Source organism: Anopheles cruzii, chromosome 3, assembly GCF_943734635.1.
Source record: "Anopheles cruzii chromosome 3, idAnoCruzAS_RS32_06, whole genome shotgun sequence".
Taxonomy (NCBI): Eukaryota; Metazoa; Arthropoda; class Insecta; order Diptera; family Culicidae; genus Anopheles; species Anopheles cruzii.
The window spans coordinates 31,966,008-31,988,909 of NC_069145.1; the positions used below are offsets into that span (position 1 = coordinate 31,966,008).

At 50.9% G+C, this 22,902-nt stretch overlaps 5 protein-coding genes across 8 annotated transcripts; 3 read left to right on the forward strand and 2 right to left on the reverse strand.

Annotated features, from left to right (window-relative positions):
- Window positions 1-4,515: 4,515 nt before the first annotated feature.
- LOC128274330 (ras-related protein Rab-7a) lies at window positions 4,516-9,317 on the forward strand. 4 transcript variants are annotated; one of them, XM_053012486.1, is made up of 5 exons: window positions 4,516-4,657; window positions 6,712-6,969; window positions 7,039-7,257; window positions 7,328-7,465; window positions 7,550-9,317. In XM_053012486.1, the coding sequence occupies exons 2-5, from the start codon at window positions 6,790-6,792 to the stop codon at window positions 7,634-7,636; spliced, it is 624 nt and encodes a 207-aa protein (XP_052868446.1). In that variant the 5' UTR covers window positions 4,516-4,657; window positions 6,712-6,789; the 3' UTR covers window positions 7,637-9,317. The 4 variants fall into 4 exon arrangements, with proteins under 4 accessions (XP_052868446.1, XP_052868445.1, XP_052868448.1 ...); XM_053012485.1 differs by having other exon boundaries at window positions 4,525-4,661; XM_053012488.1 differs by having other exon boundaries at window positions 4,539-4,657; window positions 6,726-6,969.
- Window positions 9,318-10,385: 1,068 nt separating this feature from the next.
- Window positions 10,386-14,348, forward strand: LOC128272939 (uncharacterized). The gene is made up of 3 exons (XM_053010828.1): window positions 10,386-10,634; window positions 10,769-11,600; window positions 11,663-14,348. The coding sequence occupies exons 1-3, from the start codon at window positions 10,386-10,388 to the stop codon at window positions 13,951-13,953; spliced, it is 3,372 nt and encodes a 1,123-aa protein (XP_052866788.1). The 3' UTR covers window positions 13,954-14,348.
- Window positions 14,349-14,417: 69 nt separating this feature from the next.
- On the reverse strand, window positions 14,418-16,331 carry LOC128273571 (uncharacterized protein C2orf42 homolog). The gene has a single exon (XM_053011565.1). It carries the CDS (start codon window positions 16,329-16,331, stop codon window positions 14,418-14,420), a length of 1,914 nt encoding a protein of 637 aa, XP_052867525.1.
- A 2,109-nt stretch (window positions 16,332-18,440) lies between these two features.
- LOC128271765 (zinc finger protein 574-like) lies at window positions 18,441-21,751 on the forward strand. Its single transcript, XM_053009398.1, has 2 exons — window positions 18,441-19,133; window positions 19,559-21,751. The coding sequence occupies exons 1-2, from the start codon at window positions 18,903-18,905 to the stop codon at window positions 21,533-21,535; spliced, it is 2,208 nt and encodes a 735-aa protein (XP_052865358.1). The 5' UTR covers window positions 18,441-18,902; the 3' UTR covers window positions 21,536-21,751.
- A 296-nt stretch (window positions 21,752-22,047) lies between these two features.
- Window positions 22,048-22,780, reverse strand: LOC128272250 (small ubiquitin-related modifier 3). The gene has a single exon (XM_053010025.1). It carries the CDS (start codon window positions 22,668-22,670, stop codon window positions 22,371-22,373), a length of 300 nt encoding a protein of 99 aa, XP_052865985.1. The 5' UTR covers window positions 22,671-22,780; the 3' UTR covers window positions 22,048-22,370.
- Window positions 22,781-22,902: the final 122 nt, after the last annotated feature.

Below are 22,902 nucleotides of genomic sequence, written 5' to 3' on the forward strand. Positions count from 1 at the left end.
GTATGCATTTAAAAGCGCATTTCATCACGGCCGAGAACCACGGCGCAAAAGCGATCGCCGCCGCCGTGGACCGAAAGCCCTCAGGCGGGCAGGCCAGCGGAGCTCAATTTGGCAGTGCAAAGAAACCATCCATCCGTCCAGAGAGGGTCCAGGATGCATGCGTGAAAACAAAATACATAAACGAAACAACATAAAACGGACGGACGGACGGGGACCGAAACAGCGCCGGTAAACGAACGAAATAAACGCGCAAACCAACAACGCCGCTAAGCAGATCCTTGTTGCGGGAGACCCCGGTGTCCGGTGTCCGATTATCGTCAAGTACGCAGAAGCGATTACCGACACGCACACTGCCTCCACGGGGCCCTGTAAGCATCTCTAATCATCAACACTCGGTCGTTTCGTCGTCGGTTCGGCCACGATAGATTTTCCACTCGACCGCCACCTTTTGCACCTTTTCTTTCCGAGGCTGGTTCTATACCTCGGATAGGTTGTGGTGCGAAAAGCGCGAGGCGCGAGGCGTTTTCCCGCGTATCCCGCGTGCCGTGGTCGGGAAGTGAACCCAACCCGAGCCGGGAAGGAAAACTGTTTTAAGGGGTTATTCTTCCTCCATTATCCACACTTGTTTATACTATGCGAACGAGCCTTTCAAGGGGGGCGGTTCCCGGTCCCCCGTAGCCCCTCGCCCGGCCGGCACCCGTTTTGGCTGTGGTTTGGCAGCAAATTAAATAACCAAACCGGCAAGCCAAAGCTGGCCCGGCTGAGCAGGGTTCCCATTGTTGCTTTCCATCGTTTTTTCGGCGTTTCCGTTCGCACTGCCCTCGGGCGGCCCTGGGGACTGGGTCCTCGAAAAACGGCCTCCTCGGTTTCACTCTCCGGTCGGGTCACTTTCCGGCGATCCGTATTTATGTTTTGCATAAGTAGTGCCTCGCTTTGGGCACTTCAACTCCGATTCCGATTCAACTTGCAGCTCGATTTAAGGAGTTGGAGATGGGAACGAATCGTATTCAATCGTGCGGAAGCAAATGTTGCCTTTTTGTGCAGCATTTTATAAAGTATAATTTTTAGGCTAGTATTTGAATTAATCGGTAGTGGTGGTTGAATTGCTGAACAAATGGTTAAAAAAAGGATGGATGTTCGCCTGATAAAAAGGATGTTTGGGAGTACTGTATTAACTACTCACGATCCAACTTACAAAACTAGAACCAGAATAAAAACGTTGCATTCCAATCGAATCGGATTTAGATTGTTTACAATTATCGTAGCAACTTGCAGATAAAACTTTTCAGTGCATGCTCTCGACATAAAGTTTCCTATGCTCAGAAATTCAGAAATTAAATCACAATCATAAAAAATGTTTTAGCCAACACCAAATGCAATAAAAATGGAGGCTTAAAATTTGCCAATTTGCTCGAAAAGGACGGACGGACTTCTCCCTTCTTGACCACGGACCAACTTTGTCTGGCAGTTTTGCTGCCGGCGGTTGGGCTCAGCGTTTCTGCTCCTCCGCAAAACTTGACAATAGAGAAAGACAAAAAAAAGCAACAGTCCACCGGCACTGGGCAGTCGGACCTTACTCAAACAACGTAATTATACGTTTTAGAGGTCTTTTAAATTATACGTAACACAAAAGTGATAATCATACATTGCGCTGGCTTAACCCACCGGCACCGGTGTTGGGGCCCCGACCAGCCGAATGTCCCCAGGGCGTCCTCCATCGTTAACCCCGAGTGTGGTGTGGGCCGAGTGTCGGCTTATGAGGCTCATCAAACTATGACTTGTTTTCGGTACTCAATTTAATTAACGAGCGCATCGGCGCACTTCATTCGGACGGACGGCAGCGCATGATGGATGGCCAGTGGCGGGGTTTCGATGACTTCCGACCGGGCCCGATTGTCCCTTTCGTCCTGTCTGTCGTCCTGCGCGTCGAGCTCTACCTGCACCGATCGATCATGCGCCGTTTGCCGCGCGTGTGTGCCCGATATTCGTGTGTCAACAACTTCATCATCATTGGCGTCGTCGTCGTCGTCGGCCTCATCGATCGTCGATTACCTGTCGAAACTCAGCACGGGTGCCCAGTAGTCTCTGGGCCGCTCGTTTCCAAAACACAATTTAACCTAATTAAGCTCGATATTGTGCGACCGAAGTACGGCTCGGCGGCGAGAGGGCTCATTATTAACCGGCCGAGGCGAGGTGAGACCAACCAAAAGTCAATTCGGCACAATAATGGCGGATCCCACCCCAACGGCGTCAGCGTCGACAGGGCACGGAAGGAATGTCCGGCCCGGTCCGAAAGAAAACGGAGCAACATAAATGGGCCACATAGTGCACGCTTAATTATTTGCTCATTTGGCCGCTTTCGATTGTCGGACCCGAACCACAGATCACCCGGGATCGATGGGAAACGGTCTGGCGGTATGCCCCGTTCTTTGGACCGTTTTGCGTTGAAAAGTGCATCCTGCTGCGTCGATGCATCTATTCTTCCGTTACAATGGACGATGCTCTCTAGTTTTGTGGCATATAATAGTGGCGAAATGGACTCCCGGTCCGGCCAACAATGGGCTGCAGTAAATTAAATTTCCGCTACCATGGGAATAGCAGGGACCTGTCGGAAGAAACTAAAGCGTATCGCCCAGGTCATGCTCTCGGTCGACAGAGCCATCCCAAGTGTTGGCTTTGGGATGCGGCGAACGAGGTTTTTAAAAGGAGCATTGCCTTGGTGGATGCAAAATACAACCGACCGCACTTTTATCAATTATTTTTCGTGCAATAAAACTCGTGCGCACTTCTTGTGGTACTGCATCATTAACGTGTGCTGTTTCGTATTAGTATTGCTAATGCAATCATCATCGCTCTGCGCCGTTCGAGATCATTAAACGCTTCCAGTGCTCGGTGATGGCTGCTGGCCGGTTGTACCTGTCGCCCACGGTACGTCCAAACGTAGCGGGAATTCCGTGATTGCAGCGTCCTGGCGTAAAACCACAATTATGATGATTTTATTGCGGCACCGTCACAATTATCATAATCGTTTTACATCCCCCGCCGAATCGGATTTTGAAACGGTTCGAACGGAATCGTCGTGCCGCGTCAAGCTGTGTGCAAGGATGTTCACTTGTCGCTCTGTCGCTTGCCGTTGTCGATGAAATTGCCATGTCGGCAAGGACGCGGCGACGACGGTAGCGGTCCAGAGGGACGGCCTGACCGATTATATCCTCTTATTCCGTCTTATCCCCTATCGTGTAAGCCTGAGCCCGGGTGCAGCCGTTCCTTTTCCCCTTATTTTTGTTCGGTTCCGCTGCTACCGATACCGATGGCCATCGGGCAAGATGGCCTTTCGCCTACCGTGCCCGAGTCGTCGACACCTTGGTCAATGTTTGTCGATTTTACGCTTCATCTTCCCATTTTTAATGCAATTAGGAGGAGTAGATTAGGAGAGCTGCATCCTTTCGTCCTTAAACGACACCGACCACGAGACCCCGTCAGCCCTGCAACCGGGGTCGGCCAGAACTTGCTCGTAGTTGCATTTAATAAGATTTAGCCGGCTTTTCTCAACTGAACAATTGTGCACAGATAGGATTAGCCAATTGGCTTGCCAGAAGGATTGACCGTCTAGGCTAGAGACGGCATCTTCTCGGTTTTCCCGTTGCCTCCGGCTGCTGACACTTTCCGCAGCGCATTGCACCGGCTTTGGGAAGAGCATTTTTCGCATCAATACTGCCGTCCGAAGAGGCAAGAAACAGTACGGATAAGTCCCTTTCTTTTGCATTGATTTATGACTTTTAACTACGGTTCGGAGTAACTTGGATTTTTTTTTTCTTTCACCAAATCAGTGCCCCGGAACTCTGGTTCATTTGGCTTTTTATGGGACTTTTTATGACTTTATTTTAAGCAATGCAGAAAGAAAATAGTTCAATGTAATTGACAACAGTAGTACATTTAGTAAGTTAATAAGCAAAAATGTGAGATTGCCAGCGCAAAGAAACTGATTATGGTCATCCTTGTTCATTGATACAAGATCCGATTTGCTACGAATCCACAGCAATAACAGCAATTATCCAAAACCGTACGCCCTACATCACGATTTTACGATTAATTTAGCATTTGGCCGGCCATCAAGGAAATGTGAATTAAGAATATTGAATGTTGAATGTAGTGTCACATTAACCGCCACTTTAAATTATTTTCGACATAGAAAGGAAATATTTCACTCGAAACAACGACGTACGAATTCGCCTTCCGACGGCGAAGTTGGTCACAAAGCCAGAGCGAGTTGTGATTTCAAGGCAAAACCAGAAGAAGAAAAAAAACAAAACTTGTAATTAGTTAAATACAAAATTCGTGTACGACGAAATTAATTTAAACTATACAAAATAGACTACAAAATTTATATTTCGTAGATTCATTTGAATTTGACGTTAGTGAACTTGTTCATCGTGGTGGCGAAAATGTCATCGGCACTTGGTCAGGTCCAAAGTCAGGTTTCAACTTTTTTGATGACCAGAAGAAGAAGAACAAGAACAACAAGAAGAAACAACGCAGTGAAGTGAGGTATTCCTTTTTCCATCTCCGCAGCTTGGCTTCCAGAAAGAAAACAAACCTTTGCTCGATCGCAGGAAAACCATCCGAGAAAGTGTCCCGCGATACAATTAACGAAAGTGTAGGTATGGGTCGTGCGTGAATTAATGCGACTAATCGGTAGTGCTGAGTCAAAACGGGGCGAGAGTACGTTTTGGATGACGAATGTACACTTTCAAAGCAAACACGTCAGTGGCAAACGGGGAGAAACCACCACGGACCATGGACAAAGCACAGTACCGTTCGGGATTGTTCCAGTAGAATTGAATTGCGGGCGTGACAGAGAGGCATAGCGAAGTCCGTTCCTGTTTCTGTGTGGGTCCTGTTTCCATCCGGATTATGGTTTCCCACTGCACACGAACCCCTCCTCGTTACGCATTTGCAGCGACACCGTTTTTCGTTGACGTAGCAGATAAGCACAAGACCAGACCTTCGTGTTCTACGTTGCGTCGTAGTCAGTGTCTTGTTCTTTTTTACCCCCATTTAGCGCTGCCATATCGTGACGCGGATTCATTTTCTACGTATCGGACGCTTGCCCTGGCCAGCGCTAGTGGGTGCTACTAGGTGAAGGATTACTAGCAGGAAGTGGCTGGTCTCGATTCAGTTGCTTTGTAACGGCGCTTATACACAAGTTCATTTGTTGTGTCTGTGTGTGTGTGTGTGTGTTGTCGCAATGTTTTGTGCAAAGAATTGCGTTTTGTTTAAATCGCCCTGTGCCCTGTTCGCGGCAGTGACCCTTTCGCAGCTGTGACGCCTTCCCTTAATTGATACGACGATCGTATTATTTGTGTCACTGGCGAAAATAAGCAATCAAACCTAAGCAGTAAGTTCGCTGCACTTACGCACCAGACCCAGCGATGACGTAAAGCGAGAGTGAGAGGGAACCATTGGTTGTCGATAAACGAAAACTTCCACGAAACGTTCTTACTTCCACGATATCTAGAAAAGGGCATAGTTTGGCATTTCGGAAAGCATTTCCGTGCCTTGCCAACAATGCAACGCATCAGCTGGTCGAAGGTCAGCCGTATTGCAATGGGCCGCTTACCACCTAAGACTGTAAACAACAAAGTAAGCCATGCAGTTTGTGCATGCTTCATGAATCATCCGCGCCCAGATGTTGAGACGAAACGTAAATTCCATCGCTAAATATGGCCTACTGCGTCAGGTGGTCGTTGTGCATCGTACAAAATTGACCAGCTGAAATGTAGAAAATTACGCTTATACTTCATTAGGTGCTGCTGACATGTTACGACTTTCACGCCGCGGCGTTACCAATTACTACATTTATAATTCAAGCCTTTTTACTATTTTACCAAACAGCAGCCCATGAACTCCTGCGCCATCATCCAAGAAGGCTCTTTGTTGTCAATCCTTTTAGCGCGATTGCGATGCACTACTATAAAAAAAATCCAAGTTGGACATTTCGTTGTTCTCCGACTTCCGCTAACTCAACAAAGTGCATTTACCAATCATGCTCGAGAGACGCGCCCTTACTGCGGGCGGTCACTGTTAAGCACCAGGACCAGCATGAATCGAAACGAAATGTACGATTTTGTGGTTCAATGGACAGCGAAGAGGGTTCGTTATCGGAGACCCCAGTTCTGCCTACGGTTCCCTACTTCTCTGGCGTAAAAATTACTCATTCCAGACCCTATTGGACCACGCACGGTTCAATGGACGGTTTCGAATGATTCATTGATAATTGGTTATCATTGCGTTACTGGAAAAAGCATTCCATTACATTGCGGACGAATCCATTTCAGCCGTTGCTTGATTTTGGGAGCAAAATAATAGGTTCTTACTGATCCGGTTGGTGCCATGAAACCGAAAACACCTTTTTCTTTATTCAACTCATATGCAGCTTGGCAAACGAATAGACCCTGACCCTTCTGACTGGCATGACACTGCACGAGTCGCACCCTTGAGATTGTCGTTCGAAAAACGAGGCTATTATCTGTTCGTTAAGGATGCCAAAGGCATTATTGCTGCCGTTTTAAACATTCCGTTGTAGTACCCCTTATCAGTGCATGCAACGGACAGTGTCGTCCAGCGGACGCTTGTTGGCTTAATATTTCTCACTGGATTATCACCGGGTAGCATTCCTTAAACTGATGCACTATTTGTTTGACGGTTTAGTGTCACACTTTCAGCCGGCAGTACTGTAAAAATTGCCACAAGTGATCTGCAGAGGCGGAGGAAAAGTTTCTCTTTGAAATGGCCACCAGGAAAAAAGCTCTCTTAAAGGTGATCGTCCTCGGAGACAGCAGCGTCGGCAAGACGTCACTGATGAATCAGTATGTGAACAAACGGTTCTCCAACCAGTACAAGGCGACGATCGGTGCGGACTTTCTCACGAAGGAAGTGGTGATCGACGAGCGCGTCGTAACGATGCAGGTCCGTTATAAGATGGTACCGTTTACTTGATGGTCAAAATAATAGCGTACTTCTTCAACGTTCCCCCAGATTTGGGATACTGCCGGCCAGGAGCGTTTCCAGTCGCTGGGTGTGGCCTTCTACCGTGGCGCGGACTGCTGCGTGCTGGTGTATGACACGACCGCTCCGAATACGTTCAAAAATCTGGAATCATGGCGAGATGAGTTCTTAATACAAGCGAGTCCCCGCGACCCGGACCACTTCCCGTTCGTAGTCCTCGGTAACAAGATAGATCTGGAAAATCGCGCTGTAAGCATCGCCGTGACCGCAGTTCTGCATTTATTCGTACTAACGCCTCCGAGCGATCGCCTTATTTCAGGTGTCTACAAAGCGCGCCCAGCAGTGGTGCCAGGCGAAGAACGATATTCCATACTTTGAAACATCGGCCAAGGAAGGCATTAATGTGGATCTAGCGTTTCAAACCATCGCCAAAAATGCAATAGCCCAAGAAAGCGAGGTACGTAAATCAGTCGCAAAAAAGTAGGTTGGAACAGTAAAAAGTGTCATGAACATTTCTTTTTCCCTTCTTTCGTGTTTATAGGTTGATCTGTACAACGACTTCCCCGATCAGATCAAACTGAACACTCGCGACAACCGGCCACGAAACGGAGACAACTGTTCGTGCTAATATTATCGAATTAGTAAAATTGACCGTCACCCTCCAAATACACCAGACAGCGCCAGTGTGCCAACACTGGTGTCCGCAATAGCGATAATAGCGTCAACACTAGTAGCTACTGCAACCGCTGCCGTACCAGCGAAGATACTAGCAGTCGTAGCAGCGGCGGTGCTGATCGTGCTACGGAAGACGAAATCTTTCCCAGCCGAAAAAGGACGACTAATTTCCGGAACCACCCGGACAGAGTCGAAACCTATAGTTTGCTATATTCTAATCCGATGTACGATTAGCGTGTTGCTGTAGCTGCTTAACACCAGCGTAAACATGAGTAACGGCAGTGATCATAACATTTCTGACCGTGCTTTTTTCTCTTTCCGCATACCGACGGCGAGCGGTCAAGGAGTCATTTTTCGGCGTTATTTGCATTATCCTATCCATTGCATTCATGTTGCACGCTGCATCAGGCGTTAGACTGTTCAAGCAAGCTCGATGATGATCAGAGGTTAGGCCGTTTCGTTTGCATGTTGCCTTTATTTTATACAAACACAAACTGCTTCCTGAATCATCATTTACAAAAAAAAATGTGTAAAGGCTTATTAGAGCGCAGCCACCGTTCGCAGAGGTTCGCTTGTTGTGCTTGTAACGGTCGCTTCCACCAGACAGCCATTATTAGATAATGCAAACACACCTAATATGGATTGAGCACGCTCCGACGAATGAAAAAGGGTAAACTTTAGTTCGTTTCACTGTTCGGTTGCACACCGGCAGCTACTGCCCACGATTATTGTCTAGAAACGGCAACGGGCAAGTTGTACAGTGGCGTTGGAAGACGATAGGTACTCACCTATCGTACACAATGTTCTGAAAGATTCGCAACGAAGAATCGGTGAGCAAGATCAAATTAAAATCACAAAACCGAGGCGCATTGAACCGTACGATACAAAACAGTTGACTTGCACCGAACAAGTTATGCTCGTCACTAAAATCATAGCAAATTAAGTGGACGATGATGGTGTCTGGCAGGAAGGACATTAGGACATCAATTGAAGTGAACAAAACAATGGAGGGTGAAGAAGAAATGTGTAGAAATAGTAAAGCCGTAATTGATAATTCTATCGAACATTATGCATATACATAAATATTAAAGAAACAAATATTATATCTCCTAGAGAACCGAAACAATATTAGAAAAATGTTTTTTTTCCTGTTTCGTCCTATGAGTCGATTCCACGTGCCGGCAAAGAATCGAAATGCTGGTGGCCACATGTTTACTAAAACCAATTCGTTCCATACTTCTGCGTGCAACCGCGGTTCGCAAGCTAATATTCTAAGTTCTTAGGATTTTCTAACATGTTTTGCAGCAGAATACATTCACATACGGCATTTCGCCGGATTCGGGTGGGAGTGCAATTAAAAAATCTCAATCAGAAAAGCAAAATGCCGTACTTGCACCGTCATGATTCCGAATAGGTAGTGAAAGCAGGGCAAGCAGAATTGTCTCAGCGCTCCTGGCAAAACGAATCTCGGAGGAAGCTTCGTTTTGGCGACGGACAAACATTCGTAAACTTTTTAGCTATGAAAAACGAAAACGTGATCGGGTAAGATGATGCCGTGTTGGGTACAGATAAACAAAACAAACATTGTAAATGTGGCAGATTTAACGATAAAAACAATAAACCTTTATGATAAATGATGCATTTCTTTTCTTATGAGTCACGCTTTAATTACGACAAGTTGTTCAACCATTTTTGTCTGCGAAACCAATTCCAATGAGCAAGCAAAAACACAACTCAAACATAATGTTCAAAACCTTCATCGCTGGAACCGGTAAGGCTGGAAATTTCACTCATTTGTCCTTCGGCATTTTCAGCAGCCATTCTCACTCGCTTCGAAGTACGTCCTTTCTGGTTGGGGTGGTGGGTGGTCGGAACAAGTGTTCGGAAATCTGTTAGAAACCCACTAATTGTGCATCCCCGTTACACTTTCAAAACAAAGGACAAAAGGCTACTAAAGAAGGAAAGAAAATTTGATCGGTTGGATAAGGTTTTAATTTGTAAGCAAAGTGTAGTTTCGATGGTAAAGCCGTTACCAGAATCGTCCGAAGTTGGGTGATTAGCCTCCAAAACTGAGGCAATACTGCAAATCGAATGAATATATTATTATATTTGATGATTATAACTTGATGATTATTGTGATACACGATCATTATTCCTTGAGACAAACTGATATAGATGTGATCTACATGGTTAAATACTAATTAGATAACTAATGGAAAGAATTATAAAAAGTATCTGAAACTATCTGAGGACGATCTTTGGCGGCGTACATGAGAATGGAGTATGGAGGCGAAGGGTGAACCACGAGCTCGCGGAACTCTACGGCGAACCTAGTATCCAGAAGGTGGTTAAAGCCGGAAGGATACGCTGGGCAAGGTGGTTAGACCAGGTGGAGCGGGATCTGGCGGAGAGCACTCGGTGTCCCAGGGATTGGAGAGCGGCGGCCAGGGACCGAGACGGAAAGCCAATTATTATTATTATTATTATTATCTGAAACCATCGCAGGATGCGTTGTGTGTCCCCGCTAAGCACACGCGTGCTAGAAATAGTAAGCCAGCGCACTCTGTTGATAGGTGCTGGAGGCTTTGAGGCGATTGCGGATTTGACACTTGGGAGGAAAAAAGTCGAAGACACTTCGATAGTGCGTAGAAAATCGTGTTTTATTGAATGTTTTCAGTGACCAAACTCCATTTGCTGGCGTGATGGACGAAGGCAAGTTGGTAAACGTGCTAAATGGCATACAGAGGGCGAGCGACAAGAATGCGATCTACCGCAATTTGGTCATCATCCGGACGCACTACGTAAACAGTGAAGGAGGAATTATGCTGCTGTCGGCGGGCGGAGGGATCAAGGTGCTGGTTAATTTGCTTACCAAACCTTATGAAAAGGTCATAGAGGTTGTACTGAGCATTCTGGGCAACTGCTGCACGAAAAAAGAGTGTTGCAAACAGGTAAAGTTAGGCAATCTAGGGGGCGAGCGGTGCTACTTTCTTCTGTCCGTCCGCGGAGACGAGGAGAGTGAGCAATGGTTGCGCACGTTTATATTCACAGCTTCAATTCTTCACTTTCTTCGGCTCTGTTTCAGGCTTTCGACTGTGGCATACTGAATCCGTTGATCTCAATCATTTCCAACATTCCCAATGCCAGCATTCAGTGTCGCGGATGTCGGTTGTTGGGCAACCTGGCCCAACATGACCCAATTAGTCACCGAATTGCACGCGACAATGCCACGACGACCGGGTACGCGCTTAGCTCGATCCTATCGGAATCGGAAAACACCGCCGTTTTGATCATGGTAATCCGGGCCATCCGGCAGCTGTGGCGCGAAAAAGCGATCCGCCAAACGCTTCTGGAGCAAGGCTGCATCGGCAAGATAGTGCTGTTACTCGTACGATACGCACAGGTCGAGTGTGATGCGTTGATGCAAGCGGGGTCCGAGGAAAACCCGATTCTTCCCTCGAACGATGGAAACGACGGAGAGAAGGTCGTTCTGAAACATTGGCATGCCCCGGATCGCATGGTGACGAAAGAAAAGTTTAACAATATCGTGCGCAACATGGAACACAGCCAGCTGTGCGATATAGTCGGCTATCAGGTGATTCAGAACTACCGCTGGAAGGATCGGCACGACTTTAAGCTGCCCGAAACGGACGAAACGGTGAAGCTGTTCGACAGTGCGCTCAAATCTCTTCAGATGATCACCACCACCGTGCTGCCGCAGGTGGTGGACGAAATCTACGGTGACACAGGCTCCGGACTCAAGTGCCTGGTGTACCTTTGCGGGGAGAACAGTCCATTCCGTGCGCTTTCATTGAAAGTGGTCTCCAATTTGGCTGCCAATCCCGATGCAATCGATCGACTAACAGCTTGCGGAGTGATCAAAATGGCAGCTGATCTTATCATGTATGCCCGGTTAGGTAAGTTGATCTGATCATCCATCATCTTGTGCCGTCGGCTCACGATCCACTTCCGATTACAGATGAGGCCGAAAAACGTTACTGCATCAACATGATGTGCCTGCTAACAAAAGAGGCGTGCAACCGAGGCCACATCCGACGCAGTGGTGCCCTGCAAGCGTTTATGAAGATCGCCAAGCAGTCCCACGAAAAACGCGAACAAGCGATGATCTTGTACGCGCTGTACCAGTACCGCTTCGATAGCTTAAGCAACGAGATTCTGCTCAGCAACGGCCTCGTCAGCTTTCTCGTGCGCATTCTTAACGGTATCATCGCCGATCGGGAGGTGGCGCACATTCGGCACGACGAGGAATCGGAATCGCAACCAGTGCACACGAGTCTGTTTTCTAAGCGGCGATCGAATTACGCCAAGGCGGGCAAAGTACGGCGCAGTGATCTACTGTTCCACTACAAAAGTGGTAACGGATATCAGCACCATCGGGCCGCGAAACAATCGAAGCTTGATCCGTACTGTTCGGCACCGGAGTCACCCGAAAGTGGGAGCAGCGGGTACGCCAGCACAAGCTATAGTGCGGGAAGAAGTCCATCCACGAGTGTCGGATCTAGTCCACCGCGACTGCCGGAAGATGAAGCGTTTGGAGACGAAGCGGAAATCTACTCGCCGGTGTGCAGTGACCACGAGCAGGAAGATGAACCGGATGACGCGAGCAGCAGGCGGGGAAGCAATGCTACGAAAGGTTCGCCGCGGCTGGGCAGTGGTAACCTTCTCACCGGCGATCCGGAAGAACCACCGGGAGCGATGGAAGACGATGAGCTACAAAGTGAGGAAGTGGAAGCGGTTGCGGAAGATTCAAACGATTTCGATGTCGTGGCGTATCTGATCGAGGACAGCTCCAACGCCAAGTGGTTAGATGCGGCCGACGAGCGGGAAACGTTGCTGGCGGAGGACGACACACATCTCGCGAATGGAAGCGGATGCGTGAAAACGGCACGCAGTTTGGCCAGCACGGGCGATGACTGCTGTATCGACGAGCATGAAATGTTCAAAATCGAGCTCGACATCTCAACGGCGAAAACGTTTGAGAAGTATCCAATGCAGCCGACCCTTACTTTGTTGTGGTCGGTTTCGAAATCCTTCCCGGGGCTGGAGTTCGTACAAAACGACACACTGGAAACGCTGTTAAAAATTTGCAAACAATCGAAGAAACCTCGCGGCCGTGCGTTCCAAACGCTCGCCAACATTCTCAAGCATGTGAACCACTTTTTGCCACTATTGAAACAGGACTTTGTGTTTCGGTTGCACGAAATGAAGGCACCCTATCCGGCGCACGGGGCGCGCTGCTGGAGTTGCGATGAGATGCGTAGCGCGTGTAACGATCTAATGATCCTGTTCGGTTCGGTCGGTGAAACCGGGTACGGGCAGGGTGAGATCGCTCACATCCTGCGGACAGGGGAGCGCGATCTAAAGCTTCGCGTGTCGATCATCGTACTGTTTGTGGTGCGAGACACGCGCCTTCTCCACAAACTGCTGTTCGATTTGCAAGTCCTCCAAGTGGTGATGGACTTCATCCTCGAGGATGCTCCGTCGGCCGGTGCAACGAACGATACCATCGCAGATAGGCAACGGCTGAGTGGAATCGCGTGCTCGGCGATCACGCGAATGGCCCAGAATCTGAACATCTACGGCGAAGAGGAAGACACGGGAACGCCGAGCGAAAAGCTCGAAGCACAGGAATTCGACAACACGCTCACCATCTGCGACGAGTCGGCAACCGTCAACCCCGGGGAGAGAGTAACGTTCCGGGTGCGGAGCACCGCCAACGGACCACAAGAGTCGGTGCTCGTCAGCAAAGCGCTTCTGATCGAGGGCAGCGAAGTGTTTCGCCGGATGTTCGATGGGGACCACTTTATCGAATCGCAAAACAACGAAGTGCACCTGCAGGAACCGATCAGTGCGGACGGTTTGCGCTATTTCTTCTATCTCATCCGCTTGCAAACGGTCAACAAGTTGACGGGAATGGCGCCGCCACCCAAGGTAATCGAAGCGAGTCTCGACGCGCTCAGCTTGGCGCAAAAGTACCTGCTGCCGGCGGTGGAAAAATCGGTCCTCAACATCGTGAAAACTCTACTCAACGACGACTGCGTACTGAACGTGTTCGAGTGGTCCCTGCGCAACTACAACCAAGAGCTGCTGGTCGCCTCGACCTACTACTTCTTGTACGCCGACATCAACGGAGCGGCCAAATGTAAGCTTTACCGCGCGGCGAATCGATCGTCGTATCGCGACGATTGGCGGCGACTGCTCACCGAAACAATCCTTTTCCGCGTGCAACCGAATTCGGAGCAACTTTAAAGCAAATACCGTGAAGCAGTGGCTGAAGCTGGCTGAAAATTCGATCTACACCCAACAGATCGATATCGATGTGTTCAAATGGCTTTGACTATTCGCGTTTGGTAAACTTGCGCTGCCCTCCGTTGCTTTTAGCGATACTTTTGTTTTTCTCGTTACTTTCCTAGTTCTTTACAACTTCGGTGGCCAGCACCCTGAGTGATGCCAGCACCCTGCCCCGACATTCCATTAATTGCAATCATTGCTGACAATGGAATAAGTCTTGTTATTCGTTATACTTTTATTTACCTATATTCCTACTATACGTCTTTCCTTTTCCTTCGAGCAGCCGAGCACCATTTTATATCACTTGTCGAGGTTAAGAGTTTTTTTTGTATATGTTTAACAGGGATTGTATAGCGCAGCTTTAAGTAAATAAACGTAAAAATATGTCTTATGCGATGGTTTATACATGGAAACAGCGATGCCTACGGAGGAGCCACATAGCGGCCGTTCATTCGGTGACCATATTCAAAGATGATTCGTAACTCGCCGAATCCACTACGCGGCAACACGCCTGCGGTCCACGCGATGCTAAGATGGTAAACCTTGTGCGGGTCTAACTCATGTCGGTAACGCCCCAGCTTGATAAACGTGCCGTAATACTTAGGACGCATCGGTCGCCCATGGCTAGGTGAGGGATTTTCAGCTTCCTCCTCGTCGACGGCCGTGAACTGGCCGCTGGTGGAACGTGAGAAATTCTTTTCGAATGCAAGTTTTATGCGATCGGTCCGGAACACGTTTTGCAGGCTGTTGTGATGGCTGAATTTGTAGTGCTGCGTTTGTAGCGATCGATGCTGGGTGTTTACGATTTCATCATCAACAAACGGGGACACCGAGTCAGGTTGACGCTTGCCATGACCGATGGAAAACCGAGACCGTAAGCAATGGAAAAAATCTTCGTGAATACGAAAAATTTGTGGTTCGGGCCGGCCGTCTCTATTGTAGTCGATGACGGAATTAAGTTGCTCGATAACTGCCTCAAGCCATCGGATGAAGGAAAGATTGCAGACCGACGCCTCGTACGGTGATGCGTCCAGTGTCGTGGCCGGGCATACGGTGCGGTGGAATACGATGCCATTTGATTCGAGAACCCTCATCAGCTTGCGCAAGCTGTAGCTTCCCCGTGTTAGTTTTTCCTTTGCTACGCCTTTCAGGAACGCGCCTTTCTTGGACGAGATTTCCACCAAAGGCTCCGTGTCGAGCGTGGCATCGGACAGATTTTCATCGCCGTTCGTCGGGAGTAGTAGCCCGTCATCGCACTCAACGTCGGACGGACAGAAGTCGATACGGTCCGTTAAATCAAACTCGTCCATTAGCTCGATCTGGCAGTTCATTAGCTGTAGATCGTCTATAGCGGTTGCTGCAAATACGTCTGGAACTTCGTTGATCGGCGATGTCATCGTTGCCGTCGTGCCATCATCGATCATCAATTCGTAGCCGTTTGATAAAACATCTATCTTGAGGGAATCGCATAAATCCAACCTTTGGTCTTCGTTATCATTGAACAGTGCCTGCTGCATCACGTCGCTCGACTGAAGTTCACTGCCACCCAAATCGATGTATTCTACGTTTGATCCACCGATCGTGAGGCATTCCGTGGCGATCCCGTACGACAGTACGGGATTCGGTGTTGGTGACGGCTCTTTCGTGACGAACGACTGCAACAGTTTTCCCCAGCGTGCACCGTAACACTGTCTAGCACTGAGCATAGCGGCTACGGTGGCCAGCTTGTGCCAACAGTTCATTGCCACTACCTCGGAATGGCAGGAACAATGAAGTTCAGTATATATCTGCTTACGTCTTACCGCTTTAACGTGATGCCAAACACCACCTTTCGGTTGACCTACGACAAACAGGTCCTCGAAAAGCCGTTGTACCAAAGGGAAGCTGCACTGCAGCTGCTGCTTTCCAAGCGAATTCTTTTCCATCTCCGACACTGCAAGCGTCTCGATCACCGTTTCCTTTATGGGCATTGGTTCAGCCTCGGATTTACACTTCAGTATAAGTTGTATCACCGAGTTTGCATCCTTCACACTGCTGCCCGCTATCGTGCGCAATAGCATTTTCCCATCGGGCTCGTTCGATGACTGAATGAAGCTTCGTAGGCCATTGCTGTGGGTAACACTGTACAGCAGCGATTGGGGAACCGAATGCAGCAGGCGAACTGCAAACGACGAACCATCCGGGGTGTTTTTTTCTCCCCGATTCTTGGGGCATTGCAGTATTGCAAGGCATGAACGGTTTTTACAGTATACCGCACGATTTCCACTAAATAAGCCACACTTTGGACACTTTCGAATTCCACGAAAGGTGCTACGATTGTCCACCTTCACCGACATGGGAAAACCGTAGGATAACCGGAACCGGATCGTTGAATACAAATTGTTCACTCCACAGTTATTTGTTTACGATCGAGAACGCTGGACTGTTCGAAGTCAAGTACTCAACCACGGTGAATAGGCGTAAAATGTCAAACGCGGATAAAGGTAATTTGAGAATTTTGAAGTAACCGTTTTTTGAATTGGTGGGCGCTTCAACATAGTTCGTGGGCTAGGCGAGGGCTCAAATCGTCTTTCGGGTATCGTGTGCAAGAATACATGACATCAACGAGTGTCACTTTTATTTTGTAAATCAATTCAAAAAGATACATACACTGGGCATGTTTCACGTGAGTTAAGAGACATCATTTTCAGCTCCACAGAAATCCAACCACAACTATAACTGGTTTTGCTGATAGTGACATGATTTACATTACATAGTAAGTTCGTCAAAATCCTAACTCTTTCTCAAAATACAACCCTTCATTTCTTTAGAAGCTTGTGCTAGCAGCGTGTGGCATATTCACCACCCGTCGCTTGGGTTGCCAAGAAACAGCACATAAACAAACCACGATTGCGCGTCCGCGCTCGTTGCTAGTGGTGGTGCGTGCCCGTGTCTCCCGGTGTATTGGTGCGCGGTTTTGCATCAACATCAACGTGACATTTGCGGGCAAAGAGCCGTGCTGGCCAAGTGAAAGCACACACCGCTCCGTCGTCGTCGTCGCGGAGTAGTAGGAGAAGAGGTCAACGAACCGACCGGAGGTCTACCTCCCAATCGCGCCAGTGAGTTCTCCGGCCTGCTGCGGCGAGGTGCGAAATGAGCGATGAAGACTTATTGCAGCTAAACCGTGTAGAGTAACGCGCGTACTCCCCGTCTAGGTCCGTAGTACGCAGCAAGTCCGCTGTCGGAAGCGGGCGACTTTAGGAAGGATTAGTTAGTGACTAGCTAGGGGAGCGGACAGCCGATCTGCCGATCGTCGGATTTCGGACCGGAACCTACACACACACACACACACGGCACAAAGAAAGTAATCCACGGCGAGTGCATCGTCGTCGTCGGTGATAATAGCGCACCAAGTGTGCGAAGTGGTCCGCGGGGTGGCATGGTGACGTGCCCGCTCCGCTCTCGGGGGGTGCTCCGTCCGTGCCGTGTTTTCGGTGCGGAAGAAGGTGACGGCGGCGGCGCGCGGTCGTGAATAAATTTGACATTTATTTGTTATTGACCTGTGTGTGCGTGTTGCGCGCGGGGGGAGCCGGAGTGTAGTGCGCGCGCGGGCGAGGAATGTGCACCGTGGTTGCCGTGGCCACCACCACCACCACCCCCCGTCAACCAGCAGCATCGACATCGAGGTCGACGTTGGAGCCGAGCGTCGACGCGAAAGGCCCACAAGCACATACACACACACACACATTCAGCCCCCGAGGTCGGTGCACGTGTGCGAAAAAGTGAGCTCACAATACGACATCGCGCGGCCACCACCGATAGAGACGACGGACGGACAGCGAACGGCGGCTAGCAGCGGAGCGGTGGAGGACAACCGCAACGACCGCCCGACAACGGCAAGGCCTTCTTAGCTCGCACACGGCACCGCACACCCGTTCAAGGCGGCCACAACACCCCACTAGTGTTCCGTCCTTCGCCGAAAGTGACTCGCGAGCGGACTGCTCTCCCTGGCAGTGTTTTTGTTTGTCGACCGTGGATCGGACAGTTACAGTCGGCCTGGACAAAACAACAAACGGAAGCGGAAACGGTGGCGGCGACCCCAGCAGCAGCCCGGTCTGATTATTGTCACCGTCGCGTTATCGACGCAGTGGTCCCCGCCGGCGCATCGCATCGCATCGCACGGGTTGACGGAAAAGGTCAGCCACAACCGTGACGCCACAACGCTGTTGGCGTTTCGGTGCTTTATTAGCCAGAGCGCCAGAGCAGTAGGAACAGGCGAGAGAAAAACCGCGCACGGTCCGCCAGCCGCGGCGAGGCCAATACTAAGTAGTAATAGAAAATGTGCGCTCTCCAACGTACGGCGGGTCCCCGTCATCGTGGCCTCGGCGGCGGCGGCTGCACACCCTAGTTCGTAGTTAAATTGATGCGTAATATTAGCTTCGCCAAATCAGCACGACCAGCGACGACGAGCGACGACGATCTTGCACGGGTGATAGGGTGGTCCGGAGACCCTCCGGTGGTAACCCTTTGCTTGCGCGGTCACCACGGCGCCGCGTGTATGTGTGCCGAGGTCGATTCCGGTGCAAAGTGAAAGTCCACGTTGCCACCAGTGGACGACCCCGTGCGCGCCCACCGATGGTCGTGAGAGGTGATCGATCCCGGTGATCGTGAGATCGTGAGTGCGAATCGTGCGCGCGAATCACACGGACGAGCCGAGCGCGTTCGGGAAGTGCGTTTGACGAGAGAATTTATTGTTTGCGTTTGGTTTTTGCGTTGATCCCACTGATCGGAACTGAGAGAGAGAGAGTGGTAGAGACTAGGGCGCCGAAGGGTGGAAGAAGGGACACATTGGGCTCCCCGTTGGTTTCCTGCTGGACGGGATTTAGGGGCACGGGACGACGCAATGAGTGAGAGCCAAAGGAAGGACAATGACGCAAGAAGAAGTGTTGCTAGCGAATCGGTTGGAAAGCTGCTGCCGGCTGTGCTTTTCCGGTGAAGATCTGAGCTGCAGTCTGTTCCCGGACGACCGCTCCCGGGCGGACCACCACCGCCAGCACCGTCGCCCCCAGGCGGAGGATCGACGCGCTCGGAACGGTGTCGAGGAGGAGGATCGTCGTGAGCAGATCGTCGAGATGATCTTGGAGTGCACCTCGATTCAGGTGAGCATTCTCGGGGTGGTGGGTGCGTGTCCTTGGTGTCCGATCGGTGGCCTCAAACGCCACCAACATGACGCCAGTGTGTCGTTGCCGTTCGGTTGCACACCGACACACGGACACGGCGGGGTGGTGCAGCAGTCACCGAGCGTGTGACTGGCCGGTCCAAGGACGAGCGTGAAGCGCGCGTGAGCGTGCGGCTCGCATTCGACGACGAGGCCAACGAAGGCGAGGCGAGGCGAGCATTCTCTTTGTGTTGTTGCTCGACGATGACGTCCACCGCCGCGCTGACCGACTTCTCTCTTTTCAAACAAACACACACACACGGGCGCGCGCGCACAGCGACGGGTGGCCTCCACACCAAACCAAACCACTGTTGACACCAAACCACTGTCTCGTTTCTCTGGCTCCGTTCGTCGGGCTCGTTTCAGATAACCTTGGAGGAGGACTACCCGGCGAAGGTCTGCGAAAAGTGTGTCGAAACGCTCGACAAGTTTTATCAGTACCGGAGGCGCTGCCTGCTCAACGATCAGATACTGCGTACCGAGCGACTCCGAGGTCACATGAGTGGCAAGGCGGCGGCAGCGGCAAACCATCATCGCCTGCCGCCATCATTCCCGCAGGTAGAAGGGACACAAGCGCTACAAACCCTCCAGCAGCAACCGGCGGCGTTCTGCTCACCGTCGATTAGGATCAAAAGCGAACCGTTGGCGCTTCTGGAACGACCATCTGCTGACCGGGAAGGCGACCGGGACGAGCAGCAGGATGAAGAGGTGGACCCGGAGCGAAGGGGCCGGCGACGAGCGGGAGGGGAGCACGATGGTCCATCGGCAGCACCACCGCCGCCACCGGCGGAGTCGTCTTCGTCGATCCTACGCAGTATATTGTTGCAAACGCGCGATCAATCGATCACTGCCGCCAGCCATCGTTCGTCGCCCAACACGGACTCGGAGTCACCGGCGCGCCAAACACCTCCGCACCCGGCCACGCATGCCTCGCCCGGTGCATCGGCGGGGGCCGCTGGTTCAGAGGAGGACATTAAACCCTCGCTGCTACAGCAGATGCTTCTCCAGCAAGGATCTCCGGCGCGATCTTCGCCACCGAAAGCGCCGTCCATCGCTAGTAGTCCCGTTTCAGCAGCCGTCCTCGAGAGTGCCACAACGACCCCTTCCGCGTTGGGATCCTCTTCGTCGCTCCTGAAACGGATGCTGCTCGATGGTGCCGGCGGAAGTAGTATGGGAGCCGGCCCGTCACTGGAGCCGCTGCCCAGGACGAAGAGTGAACCTCCGACAACGGTCGATTCGCCATCGCCACCCGTCATCGGCGAACCGGGACGGGCCGTGGAGATGGCGGCCAATGAAACGCCGCTCGCCTCGCAGCTTCGGTCCATTCTCCTGCAGCACCGGTCCGTGCTTGCCTCGCACGACGGCCAGGGCACGGAACAGTCTGCCGCCACTGCGACCATCCCGCCCGAGAAGCCCGAAGTGTCGTACGTACGAAGTTTGTTCCTGCGAAATGACGCTTCGGACGACTCTGACGGTGAACCACCGGCAACGGATGATCAGCGGGAGCTGCTCTTGTACGCGATGTTCCACGAGCTCCGCGCACGCCAACAGCAGGCACCCGGGGGGTGCTCCTCGGACGATTCGGACGATTCCGAGGAGCTGCCGCACGACTACCGGATGCCGAGCGTCGTCCGACGCCGGAGCACCGAATCGTCGACCGATTCCCGTGCCAGTAAACGGCGCCGTACGGAGTATCCTTGTCTGCTGTGTGGACGATCGTTTGCCGGCCGCACGAAACTCGTGCTGCACATGCGCACGCACATGATGGACACGGTGGCTGCGGCCGCCGCAGCCGCAACAGTGCCCTCGGCACACTCGCCACATCCTGCGCCTTTGGCGAACGGTGGCGTTGGTGATGACGGTAACCGTTCCCCCACGCTGCGAGTCGCCGCTAACTTCCACAACCACTCGCTGCTTCTGGGTGGCCACCACCCCAGCGGCGGTGGCATTACTGCGGGCGATGGAGCGGCCGGTACCAACGAGGACGAAATTGATCTACTGGAGCGGCGATCGTACGCGTGCTACATTTGCGGGGCCGATCAGAGCAACCTGCAGCAGCTGCGGGAGCATTTGCTGGCGGCTCACCAGGACCGGGTACGGTCCCGCGGGAGGACGCGCGAGCGACCGAAAGCGTCGATCAGCTGCGAGATTTGTGCCCGCCAGTTTCGTAGCCAGTTCGCGTACGGCGAGCACATGCGGACGCACACCGGCGAGCGGCCGTTCCCGTGCGATCAGTGTGATAAGCGATTTCCGCGCCGGTTCCAGCTGCTCGGCCATCTCTACAACGTTCACAAGCAGTCCTGGGTGGCCGACGAATCGAAGGCCAAGTTCGCGAAGAAGTGAACCCCCTACGGCGGGGGGACGTGGGACAGAGCGGGGAGGGGAACAACAATACGAATTTTACCTTTATAACAATATGGGTTTTTGTCCCTGTCGCGCTGTAACAATGCTGTAGTGAATTAGAGAGAATGAAAGAAAACAATGAACTCACAACGGATGTCCGAGACACATACACATTATATCTTATTTTTTCTGTTCTGTTCTGTGTAGTATGATTGTTGAGAGTTATACAAGCAAGAATATACTTATATACATACTATTTTTTAACAAATTCACGCCACGGCTACGGTGCGACGCTTGGCCAAACCTAGACGGCATCCGAAAGAATTCCTAGACGGCTCCGATCAGGGGATCGAGTATTGCGCAGCGCCATCGCGGATCCCCGGAAGATCGGATGACTCACCATACAACGCGAACCGGCCGAAAACTTCCGGATGATATCGACAGCCATTCCTGGAACGCCCAGAGTAAACGCAAAACCCAGATAGAAACAGTTACCAGCGTTCTTTTGCCTTCTTTCTGAGATTACTTCAGTTTATTTGCTGCTCGTTTATGGTGGATTTACAGGACGATTTCCAGGGTTGTGGGGTTAGGGGGTATATTTCAACCTAAAGGTGCGTTTATTTCAATATTCTCATTTTTGTCGCGTTGCTCGCAAAGAACGCCAGGATTTGCAGGAAGGCTTATTTTACGGTTGTCTCTTAAAAAATCAAACGTCTCCTTCATCGCCAAAGAAAATCCTGCCATCTTGTGCACGAATGGTTTTCTTGTTCTACGACGGCACGAAGGGTGCGCAGGGTGCAGGAGCAGGAGAAGAGATAGGTAACCTAACACTAATTTACAAAGTAACGCCATCCAGGAATGCTCCGCCGGTCTGCTGCTGGTAAACCTCGATGGTGTCCCCTTCCTCCATCTCCAGCGTCGTCGGCGTGTCGTTCTCGTTGATAGGCTGGCCATCAAAGCGGAAGCGCACGACCTGCATCGACAGGCCTGCCCGGTCGCAGTAGGCGTTCATCAGTTTTCGCAGCGGCGTATGTTTTTTTATCTTGAACTGCACCACGGCGTTGTCCTGCCCGAGCACCTTCAGATTGATGTGCTCCGACTCGCCTCCTTTGTTATCCTTCTTTTCGTCGGCCATGTTTTACGTTAGCGTGGTGATAGCTTTTCGGAGCCGATGATGCGGATTTGTTGCAAATAAATGCGAAAACTTGGCTAGGCACGTTTCGTCAAGCACGGCACAATTTCTCGAATGGGGTACGCTACCTTTTGACGTTTCGCTCGCTCTAAGCGGCGTTTTCACCACCACGGAGTGGTGAAAACGAGAAAATGGCGGCGAATGGTGGTGAATAACTTTTGACAGCCATTAATGA

What these genes read in the sequence shown, in the direction of transcription:
- LOC128272939 (XM_053010828.1), top strand. Translation starts at nt 10,386, where the DNA reads ATGGACGAAGGCAAGTTGGTAAACGTGCTAAATGGCATACAGAGGGCG. An exon ending in AAAAAGAGTGTTGCAAACAG is followed by an intron (nt 10,635 to 10,768) that starts GTAAAGTTAGGC and finishes GCTCTGTTTCAG; the next exon opens with GCTTTCGACTGTGGCATACT. An exon ending in TATCATGTATGCCCGGTTAG is followed by an intron (nt 11,601 to 11,662) that starts GTAAGTTGATCT and finishes TTCCGATTACAG; the next exon opens with ATGAGGCCGAAAAACGTTAC.
- LOC128271765 (XM_053009398.1), top strand. Translation starts at nt 18,903, where the DNA reads ATGACGCAAGAAGAAGTGTTGCTAGCGAATCGGTTGGAAAGCTGCTGC. An exon ending in TGGAGTGCACCTCGATTCAG is followed by an intron (nt 19,134 to 19,558) that starts GTGAGCATTCTC and finishes GGCTCGTTTCAG; the next exon opens with ATAACCTTGGAGGAGGACTA.
- LOC128272250 (XM_053010025.1), bottom strand. Translation starts at nt 22,670, where the DNA reads ATGGCCGACGAAAAGAAGGATAACAAAGGAGGCGAGTCGGAGCACATC.
- LOC128274330 (XM_053012486.1), top strand. Translation starts at nt 6,790, where the DNA reads ATGGCCACCAGGAAAAAAGCTCTCTTAAAGGTGATCGTCCTCGGAGAC. An exon ending in TAGATCTGGAAAATCGCGCT is followed by an intron (nt 7,258 to 7,327) that starts GTAAGCATCGCC and finishes GCCTTATTTCAG; the next exon opens with GTGTCTACAAAGCGCGCCCA. An exon ending in CAATAGCCCAAGAAAGCGAG is followed by an intron (nt 7,466 to 7,549) that starts GTACGTAAATCA and finishes TCGTGTTTATAG; the next exon opens with GTTGATCTGTACAACGACTT.
- LOC128273571 (XM_053011565.1), bottom strand. Translation starts at nt 16,331, where the DNA reads ATGTCGGTGAAGGTGGACAATCGTAGCACCTTTCGTGGAATTCGAAAG.